Genomic DNA, 15,242 nt, shown 5'->3' with positions numbered 1-15,242 from the left:
CCGGGCCGCTGGTCAGTGGGACAGGAAGTGGAGATGGAGCGAGAGGCAGGAGGCAGGCCCGCAGAAGTCGGCCTGGAGCTCGAGGGCTGTGCTCACTTGCTGTGCCCTCTTTTGTGGAGGCACCGGGTCTGCCCTAGAGTCAGGAGAGAAGGGAGGACGTGAGTGGGAGACCGTTACAGACCCTCCAGGTGCGAGGATGGCCTGGTGAAAGAGAGAAAGGGGTAGAAGGGGACTGTGGTGTGGCTGTGGGAATGGGACGTGGGCTGATGGATGGTGGGTCACTGGGGAGGGGAGCGGCCGACTTCCAGGCCACAGAAGCAACTTCCAGCTTCCATCTGAGGCAAATGGGTGAATTGGGACAGTTCCTGACACAGGATGACCTGGGGGGATGCCCAGGGGTGGGGAGTCAGGTTTTAAATGTTGGGGTTTGTGAGGGGCTGTTCTTGGTGACTTTTAACACCACGAGCAAGGAGGAGACCCCAGGGGGAGGCGGGAGGTGTGAGGCCACTCCCTGAGGGATGAGAAGCCAGCCACAGCCTGGAGGGAGTTGGGGGCGAAAGAGGAAGCAGGGCTGCGGGTGTCCTGGAGGCTGAGAGCGAGTGAGCTCTGTGAAGGCTTTGCCTAGAAAAGCAAGGCTCCATCTGGGAAAGACCAAGGCTGGCTTCCCGCCAAGGGAGCTCAGTGACCTCATCCACTCAGTGGGCATGGCAGGACAGTGTCTCGCGGGTGGTCGAGCAGAGTAAACAGTGACCCCCGCTCACCGCTGGTCACTGTTTCTCCTTCCACTTGCCTCGGCTTCCAGGGTCTCTCACCGGAACTTCATGGAGCGGTACGAGTTACTGAGGAGGCTCCGTCCTGCCACAACCCCCGGCTCCCATGGCCTGTGTCCGGATGGAGGGCGCTCAAGTAAGGGCACCCACTGGCCGGTCACCTGTTCACCCAGTTCCCCGAGCACATACTTGGACCATCTCAGGGCAAGGGCCTGGGGCCTCAGAGATAGTAAGACAGCCCTGCCCTTGTGGCTCTTGGTCCAGTGAGAGAAAGAGACTAAAAGAAAGCAGTTAAGCAGTGAGGAAAGTGGTGAGACAGAAACAGGATGCTGTGGGTGGTGTAGGGGTATGAACCAGGAAGGCTTCCTGGAGGAGGTGGCATCTGAGGTGAGGTGGGACCAGCTGGGTGAAGGCACTCCATGGACAGGAGACAGTAGCGTGTGTGTGAGGAGCTCCAGGCTGTTGAAGGTTGCTGGCTCCTGGGGACAGAGGACAGTGGGAGGCGAGGCTGAGGGCAGGCGTTGGGAAGAAATTGGTCAGACTTGGCTAACATTGGATTCGATGTAGGGAGGAGAGGAAAGGATTAGCCAGGCCCAGCCAGCAGGGAAGAGAGATCGGGAAAGGGCTTTCTTTCTGGGGCAGCTGCCGGGCCAGGCCCGGCCAGGGGGATGTCAAGAGAGGTCTGCTCTACGGGGTTGTCTGTCGCACTTGGTGTCACTGAGGCTGAGAGCAGCTGTGAAGACCCTGGGCAAAGGCCGAGGATGGGGCGCGTCCCCTCAATACTCCCCCCCACACACAGAGACACAGACACACACCCCTGGGCAAAGGCCGAGGACGGGGTGCGTCCCCCCAGTACACCCCCCTACAGCCTTCCCCCAGGGCCCTGCACACGCAGGCACAGTTCTGCCTTGTATCCCCCATCTCTCGGGCAGTTCTCCCAGTCTCCTTTCCTCTCTCCCCGCTCTCCGTGCGGCGTGCTCTCCTGTTCTGTCTCTTGCCCAAAGCCCCTCCCGGCCCCCAGTCGGCTTTGCTGCTGCTTCTCACCTGCGGCGTCTCCTCTGGCCGCCGCTGTCTCCAGAGAGGCCCTGGGCAGCTAACGGTGTTCAGAGCCCTCAGGTAAACCCTCCGTCTGCAGGAGCTGCCCCGCCAGGTGTGGGGGGCAGGCAGGGCCCCCGCTGGGGTCTGGGGTCTGTTCTCCGCTCTCCATCCGCGGCGGGAGGGCTCGGGGGCAGAGGGGAAGGCCGGGCTGCCCCATGCGGCCCTCAGCATGTTTGGGGCCTTGGAAACAGACTGGCGAAGCAGCGTGGGAGTCTAGGCACCAAGTGCCCCCTGCTCTAGGGGTCCTCCGGGGTGGGGGGCTGCCGGCCAGTGCAGGGCACAGCCTCCAGGGGGACCCCAAGATCCCTCGGGACAGCTTGGGGGATGATGATAAGAGGCCCCCTCCGGCCTCCTCCCCAAAAGAAAGGAAGGGACATTGAGGAGCACGTGCAGCGGGAAGGAAGCCTGTGGCACGCCAGGGGGACACAGGGGATGGTGGCGCGCTGACGGGCCGTCTCCATCCTAGAGTGGCCTCCGTGCACAGAGCCGGCCACGCTGCGGGGCCTCCTCCAGGACATCCTCCGCGCGCTGCCAGCCCCGTTGCACTGTGGCAGGACCAAGGTGTTCATGACCGACTCCACGGTAAGCAGGCCCGGGGGGAGGAGCGGGCAGCCACGGGCCTGGGTGGAGGACGAGGAGCGCGGGAGGCCGAGGAGCTCAGCGGACGCCCTTCCCCCAGCTGGAGCTCCTGGAGCACGGCCGTGCCCAGGTGCTGGAGCAGTGTGCCCGCCACATCCAGCGGGGCTGGAGGAGACACCGGTGCCGCACGCAAGCCAGGCAGAAGCGGGCAGCTGTGCTCATCCAGGCAGGTAGGAAGGGGTCCCGGGGCACACAGCCCACACTCACGGCCAGCAGGTGGACCCAGGGGCGGCCGTCTCTGCAGCTGCGCTCGATCCCACGGGATACCCGTTTCCCTTGAGACGCTGCTCCTAGCATCCCCACAGACCAAAGCAGACTGTGTCCCGGCCTCTAGACATTAACTGCGGTGTCCCCGTGATGTGCTGGGCCTTGGCTTCCCATCCAGCTCACCCGGAGCACCCCCAGTTCAGTGCAGACCACCGCAAGTAAGGGCGCTGTGTAGGTGGCAGAGGTGCATTAGTTGCCTTGAATTCCCCTCCCCCGATCCTAGCTAGCTATATTTGTCATGTATCATTCCCTTTGATGACAACTCTCATCATCACCTGGGTTCCTGGGCTCGTCGAGCTTAAGAAGGTAAAAACCAATAAGCTCTGATGAAACAAGGAAGCAATGTATGAACCATGACACAGCCTCACTTAGAAAAGCAGAAATACTAGAAACCCAATATCTGACAGTTGCTGGAGTCATGGTTACCTTACGGACCCATCCTTGTGATCCAGCTAAGAAGTGTTTTTGAAGATTTTTAGTTTCATGGAAACCCCACTTCCAATATGATGCTTAAACCTGGATGATGAGCTACACAGCAAGGTGATGCCACCTTCCTGTGTTTGTGTGTAGGGGCCTGAAAAATATTAAGGATACTGCAAAACTACCTGGGTTGATAATTGGTGACTTTCATATGTCTTTACCGAATAGCCCTTTTTCTGAATGACTGCACAAAAAATCAGAAAATGCATATTTCAAAACTGCCCCATGATCAGTCTCCCATCCAGTAGCTATGACCTTCACCAGGTGTGGGTGTGTGGTGGTGTCCTTCATGGATTCATAAGGCGAGCGAGCAAATTCAAATAAGGGCTTCCAAAAAGAGAGGTCGTTTTAAAAGGTGCAGACAGTTCAGACCCCTCGTGTTCCCTGGGCCTTGCGCAAGGTGGGTTCGGCAGCTTCCCCTTGGCTGTCGGCATCTGCCTGCAGGTCTGAGCGCTGGTTTTCAGAGCCAGGTCCGCGTCCCGGTGACTCAGTCCCTGACCTCCCGCGGCTACTGCCGTTCGTTCCCACGTTGATGGCAGCTCTGGCGCCGGTGTAGCCTGGTTTACTAAGAGCTCTAACCAGCATGTTACTCTTGTTTCCTGTTTCTGGACAAACCCCTCAGCCGTCCGTTCCTGGCTGACTCGGAAGCACATCCGGCAACTGCACGCGGCTGCCACGGTCATCAAGCGTGCGTGGCGGGAGTGGAGGGTGAGTGCTGAGCAGAGGTCAGGGCGGCCAGCGATGGGCCTGGGCCAGGGGCTGGCCCTGCCTGCGGGGCGGGCGGCCACAGGGCCTCGTGAGTGATGTGGGCACCATGCCAGCCACACGGCAGGACAGCTGTGACAGAGGGGCACAAGCCACTCCTAGAATACACTAAAACTCATACAGCCGTACAACCGTACACTTTAAAAGCATGAATTTTACAGTATATCAATTAGTTCTCAATAAGGCGGATTTTTATTTGAGGTTAATTTGTGCTTTTATTTGCCAGTATAATTAACCACGATGGCCTGCAGGCTTCTTTGATCTAAAAAAAATACATTTTATATCACAATCCAACAAACACACACACATATATAATATGTATACATACCTAAAAGTGAAACAAAAGTTTTGCCAAAAATGTCTACCCTGAGTGTTAGATTTTTTTTTTTTGGAGATCTTTTTCTTTTTTTAAAGCAGTTTTAGGTTTACAATAAAACTTGACAGGATCGTACAGAAATTCCCCATGTACCGCCTCCCCTCACATGAACAGCCATTATCAACAGAATGGTACCTCTTTTTTTTAGACCAAGGATGGCTGCACTGACACATAATCAAAACATCCCCAGTTCACCTTAGGGCTCACTTTAATGAGCAGAGCAGCGTTGCATATTCTGTGGGTTTGGACAAAAGTATGACTACATATATCCATCATTATAATGTCGCTCAAAGTCCTTTCACTGCTCGTGAAAACTTCTGTACTCTGTATATTCCTCTGCAAACTCCCGACAACCACTCATCTTTTTATTGTCTCCACAGTTTTGCCTTTCCCAGAATGGCATACAGTTGGAATCGTTTTCTTTCTCCTTGAAATGAGAGGTTCAGACCCTTTGAGACCACCTCTGGCCCACCCAGGCGTGGACCAGACAGGCTCCAGGTGGCAGGCTCCCCCACCACGTGCTGCAGCTTTCCTTCCAGTGCTGGCCCTGCCCAGCAGCCACGTGGAGGTCAGGGGGACACGTGTTGGGTTTCTGTTCATTGGAAGGCCACACGTTTTGTGCCCCTCGTCAGTGAACCCAGATTCCTATCGGGTGTGTTATAAACAGACGAGCCATTTCTTCAGGCCCCCTGCTCTGAGCACACCACAAAGGCTGTTACTTTTTAAAAGTGTGTGAAGCCTCAGCAGAGCCACCCTGGGTACGGGCTTGTGCCGCATCAGCCAGATGCCCTTCAGTTCACCTTGTTAAGGGCAAATCACCGAAGAGACTTTCGGTGTCTGTTTTCCATTAAGAGAAAGCTGTGATGTGGTGTTCTTTTTTAAGATCAGAATGGCCTTCCTTGCTTCTGAAGAACTGGATGGTGTAGAAGAAACACACTCATCTCAAGCTCCCTGCTCCCCGAGCTCCAGCCCGCTGCCCCCAGCTCAGACCAGGCTCCAGGGCGCAATAACCCGCCTCTGGCCCCTGGGACTGGCCCTGGCCAACGCGGCAGTGGGTGTTCACGGCTTTCAGAGGAAGCTGGTGGTCTTCGCCTGCCTCCAGCTCCCCGTGGGCTGCCCCAGGAGCTGCGCCGTCCAGATGCCCCAAGAACAAGCCGGAGTCCTGTCCATCCGAGCGCTGCCTCAGGTAGGCCATGTGATGGGGCTGGCATCCTGACCGCCCCACTGCAGGGTGGGGGGCAGAGCCCAGGGGTCGCAGCAAGAGAAGACTGAGGCTGAGATGAAGGCCTCCGAACCCCTGTGCATCCCAGCTGGCAGCAGTCAGGTTGTTCCCATCATTACAATTAGGGTTTTCCAAAGCCCTTTCACTTTTAAAAAGTTGCCTCCAAGTGTTCTAGCCTCTCTTCTGAATCATCTTTAAATTAGTCCTGCTTCCAAAAAAACTGGTCATGGTAACAGCAGCTTTTCCCCCTCCAATGGTGCTGGATTTAGCACCATGCTTCCCCCTACTTGGGCCTCCCTGGTGGCTCTGACGATAAAGAATCCGCCTGCAATACAGGAGACCCAGGCTTGTTCCCTGGGTTGGGATCCCCTGGAGAGGAAATGGCACCCCACTCCACTATTCTTGCCTAGAAAATCCCAGGGACAGAGGAGCCTGGAGGGCTACAGTTCATGGGGTGGCAAAGAGTCGGACACGACTGAGCGAGACTAACACACACTTTCCCCTCACTTGTATTCTTTGGTTTATCCTATTCCTGACAAGCACATGAGTCAGTGGTTCAAGGTTTTATATTGTGGGCAGCCACCAGGGAAAGAGGCAGCAAGCACAGACAAGGGCTAATACCTGCCTTTTACAAGGATCAAGTGACACAAGGCAGAAGGAAGGAAACAGTGCATTTCCTACCGGAGGAATTCCTATAGGACATAATCTGGATAAAATCGCCATGACAAACACAAGTGCAGCTCTTTGATCTTCCAGCTTTAAGCAGTCCTAAGACTGGGACAGATGATATTCTTAGCAGGGGAGAGCTCCCTCCTAGCGTTTCCTCATCTGTCTCACGCTGGGTGGATGTGACACTTTGTCTTTAATACCGTTTTGGACTTTGCTACCGTTTTAGAGTAAGGAGGAAAAGCACACTAAGTCTTGCCACTGCTGTGACTCCAGCAGGTCCTCGGGTGTCCCCACCTCTCTGTATTCCTAGCCTTCGCTCCAAGAGGTCCCTTTGACCTCCCGGGAGCTGGGGCTGAGCTGCGTCTCTCCCCCCAGGGCTCAATCAGGTTTCACTGCAGAAAGTCTCCGCTGCGCTACGCTGACACCTGCCCTGGACCCTCACCCGACAGTGTTACTGGCTTTAATCAGATCCTGCTGGAAAGACACAGGCCAGGCCACGTGTGACCTCTTCTCCCCTCCCAGCCTCACCCAGCTGGGCCATCCCCTATGCCTTTGTTTCCACAAGGCCTTTTCCTGCCAGCAGCCTCGCCAGAGACATGTAATCAACACCTGGCTGCCAGGCGACTCCCACAGCGACTCCAAGCACACCAAGGGAGCCGTGGCTCCAGCCTGCAGGCGGGCCAGCGGCTGCACCAGTGGCCTGGGGCAGCAGTCTACGCACTCCCTACCCCCACACCCTGATAGGTGTCAGGGTTGGCAGTGACCAAACCAGGATTAGGAAATGTCAGGGCTTTCACTACCTTCATAGATCCAACTCAGCGGTGCTGGCCATCACTACAGCGGAGGCAAAGTCAGCTTGAAATCAGCTCTAAAATTGTGGCTGGGGGAAACTGCCTTGAGTGCCTTTAAAAGGAACAAAACCTTACTATTTAAATATTTGGTTAATTTAATGTCAAGCAAGTAGATTATAAATCAAGAATGATCAATGCAATATGCCAAAGAAACACCACATGGAAATTTTACTTAGAAACACTGAGCAAGTTTTTACTCAAATGTGTGTGGAAACTCAGTAAATATTTATGTCTTAATTGTATCAAAAATAAAACACTTAAAAACCAACTGAACATCGAGTTCTCTCTCCATACGGGTCTGCCACCGTGAGTGCCTCCACCTGCCTGCGCCCCGGCCCACAGTGCTGGAGGGGGTCTGGGGGGCCCACCTGACATCAGCCACTGAGTCCGCAGGGCCCCCCACGTGACGGCCTCCCAGGAGGAGCAGGCAGCAGTCATCCACCTTAAGGATCCTCGTTCTGAGACGGCTCCACAATACTCAAGCAGCAGTCAGCAAACTCCACAAACAAGGGCTCCTGCATGCAGGCCCGCATAAGCTTGGCCTTGTCGTCCGCCTGATCGAGGTCGACCATCAGCTGCCTGAGGTGTGGGTTGAGCAGTAAGCTCCTCAGTGCTGCAGACTCCCCTTAAAATGAACAGCAGGGAGAGTCAAGCTGAGCTCAAGTGGGTGCAGGCAGAGATGGCCGAAAGCCAAGTGTTCCAAACATAATAAACACCAAGCTTGCTGCACCCCCTCACCCAGCATTTCACATGACCCGTCACCCAGCATTTCACATGAGGTGGGGCTTCCCAGGTGGCAACAGTGGTAGAGAATCCACCTGCCAACGCAGGAGACACAAGAGATGTGGGTTCGATCCCTGGGTCTAGAAGATCCCCTGAAGAAGGGAATAGCTACCCACTCCAGTATTCTTGCCTGGAGAATCCCATGGACAGAGGAGCCTGGTGGGCTACAGTTCAGGGGGTTGTAAATAATCAAATATGACTGAGCATACATGCTCACATAAGGTGAGATCAGCATATCAGATGGTGTTAAATGCTGTCCGAATCTTATTCTTTATAAGACCTCTGTAAATATCTTAATGCCATTCACCTAAGAAAAAGTTATTTTACCTGCACAGCTTAAAAATTGTCTTACCTGCAGACTTACCTAAATTCCTTAAATTCTGCAAAGACACTCTGTCCTCTTCCTCATCACTATTGAGAAAATCAGCCACAGAGTCGTCATCATCATCTAAGGAACAGAACAGTCGGACCTGTTTATGACCGCAAAGGAAACCTAAGCGCCAGATTTTAACAACTCCAGTAAATTAAAAAAAGTGTGTGCACACACATGACAAGAATAGAGATAAAGCAAGTGGGTACAGACAAAACCACTTCTGAGGCATCTGTGACTACACTAACACTATTTTAGGAAAGTGAAGAGCTGGTGACTTCAACAAATGCATCCTAGTGTTCACACACTTAAACTAGGTTTGGGCTTAGGGCCTTATTTTCCAATTCTTCCCACCCTACCTCTGCCACTATGGCTCCAGCCCTGTCTGTAAAAACCTGCGGACAGGACTCCCCTGTGTTTTCAGCATGGGCGGAAACTTCTGAATCCAACAAGGAAGTTTTTAAACGGGCAGAAGCAGGCCATCCCCTGGCTCTGACTGCTCAATACCTTTTTTGTGGCACTGGGAGGGGCCGTCTTCAGAGCCTAGCATGATGCATGGTGCACAGGAGGCGTTAAAGAAAGGGTACGTGGGGCTTGCCTGGTGGCCCAGGGGTTAAGAATCTGCCTTGCAATGCAAGGAACACGGGTTCAATTCCTGGGTCGGGAAGATCCTGTATGCTGCGCCACAACTATACAGCCTGCACTCTGGAACCCGACAGCCGTACCACTGAAGTCCGCTCACCCTAGAGCCTGTGCTGCTCTCTGCAACTAGAGAAAGTCTGCACACAACAACCAAGACCCAATATCAGAAAAAATATATATATATTTTTTTTTAAAGAAAAGGCTAGATGGATGGAGAGGACGGCAGCACACTTGCGCTGCAGGCTCTGAGGGCCGCCAAGAGCAGCAGCGTGCCATGCGGGTCCAGGTCAGCTGAACTCCCGCCAGGCCCAGGGAGGGAGACCCGAGGCCGTGAATGGAGGCCTGCCAGCAAGGCCCACCGCTGAACCCAAACCATGGCTGTGGCCTCTCCCCCCAACTTCCCGTCTTTCTCCTGAATCTTCAGGCAGCCCCACATGGTCACCCGTGACAATGTGTGCTTCTGGCCCCGGTGCACAGGGCTGAGGAAGCTGCTGCTCCCTGATGAACCTGATTCCTGGCCCCAGTCCATGAGTCTCTTCTCCTCTTTCCACACATTCTATTTGAAAGCCTTTTCTCAGTTTGTGTGTTTGCAGTCAACCAACCCACCTTCGTTGTCCACAGGCATTTTAGTTTGTGCAGTAAGAGCTGATCTTATTTTTTTCTCGACAGGACCAGCTGCAGGCTTGCACTGCTCTGAAAAGACACAAATCTCAAGTGTACATCACCTCCATTTGAGTGACAAGGCTGTACCACTCCCCCAAGCCAGCATCCAGCATCTAGGGGGAAGCCTATGTAGGGGGTAAGGGACTGGGCGGGGGATGGAGGAGAGAAGTGAGAGAGTCCATCAAGGGGCAGGAGAAACCCGGGCCCGGCAGGAGGGATGAGGAAGCCCGCTGCATGCTCCCCTAGGGCCTGTCTTCATCCTTCCTGTCCTGGCTAATCCCAGAGACTTCACCACGACTCAGTAACACACTGACTTCAACTAGCCGCAAACTGTGTTCTCAGCAGTCTCAGATACCCAATGTGCAAGTACCACGTGCCACCGGGAGTCCACACATGAAACTCACCAGGCCCACCTGGAAGGGGTTCCGCCTCACCAAGGACAGAGAGATGGACAAGATAAGGAGAGTCTGATCCAAGTCACCCAAGAGGGTGGGGAGACGAGAAGGGGAGGTGCTGCCAGCTGGAAAGAGCATTCCAGGCAGAAGGAAAGGTCCGTGGCTGGCGAAGACCCTGAAGCAAGTCAAGTCAGGTGCGAGGAGATGGTGACAAGCAACTGGCAGCTGATGGGCAACGCAGGCCTGGCAGGAAGATGGGGCACAAGAGGAGGAAGCCGCCTGCAAGATGCAAGTCTGTCTCATACCACACCACCTTCATGTGGAATCTAAGATGACACAAATGAACCTACCTGTGAAACAGCAACACACTCCTGGACACAGAGAACAGACTGGTAGTTGCCGAGAAGGAGGGGATTGGGGGAGGGATTAAGCGGGAGGTTTGGGTTAGCAGATGCAAAATATTAGACGGAGAATGGATGAACAAGAAGGTCCTTCTATATAGCACAGGCAACTACAGTCAGTATCCTATGATAAACCACAACAGAAAAGAATACAAAGAAAACAGAACGCTATATGTGCCTAACTGAGTCACTCTGCTGCACAGAGATTAGTAACACTGCAAATCAACTATACGCCAGTCAAAAAAAGATCACCAGACATTATGCACCATCTATAGCTGTGCCTAAGACCACCGATAGTTTTTTCCAGAGACTGACCCTGAGTTCCGATCCAGTCTCTAATCTGTCAATTTGTAAGAAATAGAGGACTGAGGAGTATGCCTAACTGCAGCATGAGTTTGCAATCAGCAAAACCCAGACTGTGGGGAACTCTACAAGTCAAATGGCTTGAATTCTTCCAGAGAAATTGTTTAAAAAAAGAAAAAAGATAATAACAGAGGATGGAGGAGCAATTTACAAATTAAGAGAGACTTAAATATCACATTTTGGGGGGATTTCCTGGCAGTCCAGTGGTTGGGACTTGGTGCTTTTGGTTAGGTTAGGGTAGGTTCAATCCTTGGTCAGGGAACTAAGAACAAGATGAAACAATACTCTTTCAGGATACATATTTGCATAATAAAACTGAAAAAGCAAAGATGTGACTGCTATAAAGGTCAACAGAGTGGTCTTTACAGGAAGTGAGAACGGTGGGTCAGGACAGGGCATGTGGAGGGCTTTCTAGAGTGGATGGCAAAGTTCTATTTTCTTTTTAAATTTTTTTTATTTTTGGATGTGCTGGGTCTTTCTTGCTCCAAGGGCTTCTCTCTCCTTGCACCAAGTGGGGGCTACTCTCCTGCTGCAAAGCACAGGCTCTAGGGCGCACAGGCTTCAGTAGCTGTGGCATGTGGGCTCAGCTGCCCCAAGGCATATGGAAACTTCAGAGACCAGGGATGGAACACACTGCCCCTGCACTGACAGGCAGTTTTTTTATATTTTTAAAATATATACATAATTTATTTTTATTTTATTTGGCTGCACCGGGTCTTTACTGCTGCACACGGACTTTCTCTAGTTGCAACAGGCAGGGGCCACTCTTTCAATGGGCTGGCTTCTCACTGCAGTGGCTTCTCTTGTTGCAGAGCAGAGGTTCTAGATTGTGGGCTCAGGAGTTGTGGTGCACGGGCTTAGAAGCTCCAGGGGGTAGAATCTGTGTCCCCTGCATTCACAGGCAGGTTCTTATCCACTGAACCACCAGGAAGTCCAAGTTCTATTTTTCTGACCTGGGTGGTGTTCGCCTTACAATAATTCAGTAAGCCAAAAAAAGGAATCCACAAATAATAAATGCTGCAGAGTGTGTGGAAAAAAGGAAATCCTCCTACACAGTTTGTGGGAATGTAAATTGGTATAGTCACTCTGGAAAATGGCATGAAGATTCTCTAAAAAACTAAAAGTAGCTACCACAGCCCTCAATCCCACTCCTGGGCATATGTCCAGAAATAAACAAAACCTCAAATTTGAAAAGATACATGCACCCCAACGTTCACAGCAGCACTATTTACAATAGCCAAGACATGGAAGCAACCTAAATGTCCATCAACAGAGAAATGAATAAGGAAGACGTGGTGTATACGTATATGGCGGAATACTGCTCAGCCATAAAAATGAAGCGATGCCATCTGCAGCAACACACACGGACCTAGAGATTATGACAAGTCAGAAAAAGATCATCATGATATCACTGATCCACAGGATCTAAAAAAATGATACAAATGAGTTTATTTACAAAACAGAAACAGACTTCAGATACAGAAATCAAATCTATGGGTCCAAAGGAGAAGGGGCGAGGAAGGATACATTAGGAACATGGGATTAACAGAAACACGTTGCTATGGATAAAACAGATCAACAACAGGGGCGAAAATATGCGACTTTTCATTCAGTTGCTAAGCGGCAGCTGATTCTCACGACCCCATGGACTGCAGCCCTCCAGGCTTCTCTGTCCATGGGATGTCCCAGGCAAGAATACTGGAGTGGGTTGCCATTTCCTTCTTCAGCGGATCTTCCCAACTCAAGGAATTAACCCGTGTCTCCTGCACTGGCAGGCAGATTCTTTACCACTGAACCACCAAGGGAAGTATATCATAGGGAACTATATTCATTACCTTGCAGTAACTTATAATGAAAAAGAACCAAAAAAGGATACAGATCACTGAATCACTTTGCTGTATACCTGAAACATTGTAAATCAACTATCAGTTCAGTTCAGTCGCTCAGTCATGTCCGACTCTCCGCGACCCCATGAATCGCAGCATGCCAGGCCTCCCTGTCCATCACCAACTCCCGGAGTTCACTCAAACTCATGTCCACAGAGTCGGTGATGCCATCCAGCCATCTCATTCTCTCGCTCCCTTCTCCTCCTGTCCCCAACCTTTCCCAGCATCAGAGTCTTTTCCAGTGAGTCAACTCGTCGCATGAGGTGGCCAAAGTATTGCAGTTTCAGCTTTAGCATCAGTCCTTCCAATGAACACCCAGGATTGATCTCCTTGCAATCCAACACCACAGTTCAAAAGCATCAATTCTTCAGCGATCAGCTTTCTTCACAGTCCAACTCTCACATCCATACATGACCACGGGAAAAACCATAGCCTTGACTAGATGGACCTTTGTTGGCAAAATAATCTCTGCTTTTTAATATACTATCAAGGTTGGTCATAACTTTCCTTCCAAGGAGTAAGCGTCTTTTTTTTTTTTTTTGGAGTAAGCGTCTTTTAATTTCATGGCTGCAATCAGCATCTGCAGTGATTTTGGAGCCCAAAAAAATAAAGTCTGACACTGTTTCCACTATTTTTCCATCTATTTCCCATGAAGTGATGGGACCAACTATACTTCAATAAAAGAAAAAAATTGTTTTTTAAATAAGAACAAAGCACGCAGGGTTTCCCTGTGGTCCAGTGGTTAAGAATCCGCCGGCTAATGCAGGGGATACCAGTTCAATGCCTGGTCTGAGAATATGCCACATGCCATAGGGCAATGAAGCCTGTGAGCCACAATTACTGAGCCCATGTACCCTAGAGCCGGTGCTCCGCAACAAGAGAAGCCACTGCATGATAAGCCCAAGCACTGCAACTAAAGAGTAGGACACCCAGCACCACAACTAGAGAAAGTCCGTTAGCAGCAAACAAGAACCAACGCAGCGTTCCCCTCGCCCCCTCAAAAAACACACTAACAGAGAGGCTGGAGTTTTCAACACAGGAGTGAACTGCTCAAATCTGTTTATCAGAAAAATTATCCAGATTGCGCTAGGGGGTCTTGGGAGGGGCCTCACAGAGCTGCAGGATCAGAGAGAAGCATTCCAGACACAGCTCCCAAACTATTCCAGCAAAGCAGTTCTACTTCTTTCCTATCTTGAGCCGAAAGGAGTTTCTTTTCAAAGTGCTCCAAAGACATTAGGATTAAAAAAAAAGAAAAGCTGGAGCGGGAACGGTGGTGCTCGAAACAAACAGCTGTAAAATCGCAGACTGGAGGGGATAAAACTAGAGGCAAACCACCAGTGAGGAACTCTAACAGAAAAGTCACTGAAGCAGAGAGGGCGTGAAAGTGTCCCTGAAGACTGAGAAGAGGCGCCGGATAGAAAAAGACGTAAAATGCAGACTTGACAACAGTGAGAGCCAGGGACGCTGCTCCTTACCGGTAACTGGTGTACCTCCCCGTTTCTATCAAGACATCACTTAAAGAAAACATCGTTAACCTCAGCCAGAGCAGCTTCTGCCAAAGAACGCGGAGCTGAAAACTAAAAGGAAGGCACAGCTAGGGGAGGCTTTTGTGACAAAAACCAAAGACTGTTTTTAAAAAAAAGGTGGAACGCAGAAAGAAAAATGGGGCAGAGGAAAGGTGTTTGATTATCCGTAAAGCGGAGGCGCACTCGCAGGAAGAGGCATCCGCCTGCCCACTGTGGGTGGGTGGGAGGCGGTCCGCGGGGTCTGCCGTTGCAAGGCTGATAGCCGGGCCCGGGGTTCACGTCTCGGAGACCGCAGCGGGATGAGGGCGCTGTGGTCCACGAAGAACGGGGCCTTACCTTTGTGCTTCCGGAAGCAGGGCAAGGAGCAGCTGCAAAAACAAAGCCACAGGCCGCGTCAGGCCCGAGGGCGGCACGGACCCTCCCGCCGCCCCGCCGCCCGGCCCCTGCCCCGCGACCCCCGGCACTCACTAGGGCACGCGGCAGGCGGGGCAGCGGTACTTGGGTTTCTCCAAACAGACTACGCACACGGCGGTACCGCAGCTGAGAGACGCCATGGTCTCTCCCGGCACGCGCCCCACGCCTGAGCGCCAGCCCCGGGCCCCCGAGCCCCACGTGCACGCCCTTCCTTCCGTTTCCTCAACCAGGACCAATCAGCGCGCAGCACTTACTGGCCGTCAAAAGCAATCGATTGATCCCGCTCATCGTTCCAGGCCTGAGAAGTAGAAAGTCGATGCACTCGATAAGCATCCAGAGCCCATTGTCAGGGATACTTCCTGATTAGGGCTTCCCTTGAGGCTCAGTTGGTAAACGATACGCCTACAATGAGGGAGACCTGGGTTCGATCCCTGGGTGGGGAAGATGCCCTGGAGAGGGGAACGGCTACCCACTCCTGTATTCCTGCCTGGAGAATTCCATGGACTGTATAGTCCATGGGATGGCAAAGAGTCGGACACAACTGAGCGACTTTCACTCCCTGATTAGGTCACGTCGTGGAAGAACTTGTTATATAGCCCTGTGCCTGTCCCTACGCGGCTATGTGACTTTCAGCAAGTCATTGTCACTCTCCGGCTCTGTTG

At 52.3% G+C, this 15,242-nt stretch overlaps 2 protein-coding genes and 1 non-coding gene across 6 annotated transcripts in view; 1 reads left to right on the top strand and 2 right to left on the bottom strand.

Annotated features, from left to right (window-relative positions):
* The window catches only part of MYO19 (myosin XIX), a 33,245-nt gene extending 26,108 nt beyond the window's left edge, over window positions 1–7,137 (top strand). The window contains exons 21-26 of one of the 2 annotated variants that reach the window (XM_055400300.2): window positions 803–906; window positions 2,335–2,450; window positions 2,548–2,677; window positions 3,877–3,962; window positions 5,279–5,581; window positions 6,662–7,137. In XM_055400300.2, the coding sequence (XP_055256275.2) occupies window positions 803–906; window positions 2,335–2,450; window positions 2,548–2,677; window positions 3,877–3,962; window positions 5,279–5,581; window positions 6,662–6,790 (868 nt within the window). In that variant the 3' untranslated portion in view covers window positions 6,791–7,137. Of the gene's footprint in view, window positions 1–802; window positions 907–1,774; window positions 1,887–2,334; window positions 2,451–2,547; window positions 2,678–3,876; window positions 3,963–5,278; window positions 5,582–6,661 lie in introns of those variants that run through there. The other variant, XM_055400306.2, reaches the window with a different exon arrangement.
* On the bottom strand, window positions 4,975–5,102 carry LOC129544853 (small nucleolar RNA SNORA11). Its single transcript, XR_008683596.1, has one exon. It is a non-coding gene; the product is annotated as a small nucleolar RNA SNORA11 (small nucleolar RNA).
* A 142-nt stretch (window positions 7,138–7,279) lies between the features above and the next one.
* Window positions 7,280–14,795, bottom strand: ZNHIT3 (zinc finger HIT-type containing 3). 3 transcript variants are annotated; one of them, XM_088828653.1, is made up of 6 exons: window positions 14,635–14,795; window positions 14,503–14,534; window positions 9,539–9,625; window positions 8,273–8,368; window positions 7,876–7,955; window positions 7,595–7,762 (listed from the first exon to the last, which is right to left on the bottom strand). In XM_088828653.1, exons 1-6 carry the CDS (start codon window positions 14,718–14,720, stop codon window positions 7,745–7,747), a joined length of 399 nt encoding a protein of 132 aa, XP_088684779.1. In that variant the 5' UTR covers window positions 14,721–14,795; the 3' UTR covers window positions 7,595–7,744. The 3 variants fall into 3 exon arrangements, with proteins under 3 accessions (XP_055256325.1, XP_055256332.1, XP_088684779.1); XM_055400350.2 differs by lacking the exon at window positions 7,876–7,955 and having other exon boundaries at window positions 7,280–7,762; window positions 14,635–14,792; XM_055400357.2 differs by lacking the exon at window positions 7,876–7,955 and having other exon boundaries at window positions 7,280–7,762; window positions 8,285–8,368; window positions 14,635–14,792.
* Between the last annotated feature and the right edge of the window lie 447 nt (window positions 14,796–15,242).

Source organism: Moschus berezovskii, chromosome 20 (assembly GCF_049115385.1).
Source record: "Moschus berezovskii isolate FMDL1 chromosome 20, NW_MosBer_1.0, whole genome shotgun sequence".
Lineage (NCBI taxonomy): Eukaryota > Metazoa > Chordata > Mammalia > Artiodactyla > Moschidae > Moschus > Moschus berezovskii.
Note: the sequence above shows the minus strand (reverse complement) of the source record. Positions and strands in the feature narration are given on the sequence as shown.

Coding starts and splice junctions, on each gene's coding strand:
- ZNHIT3 (XM_055400350.2), bottom strand. CDS start 14,720: ATGGCGTCTCTCAGCTGCGGTACCGCCGTGTGCGTAGTCTGTTTGGAG. Junction 8,369..9,538: donor AATGCCTGTGGACAACGAAG/GTGGGTTGGTTG, acceptor TCTGTTCCTTAG/ATGATGATGACGACTCTGTG. Junction 7,763..8,272: donor GAATTTAGGTAAGTCTGCAG/GTAAGACAATTT, acceptor GTTCATTTTAAG/GGGAGTCTGCAGCACTGAGG.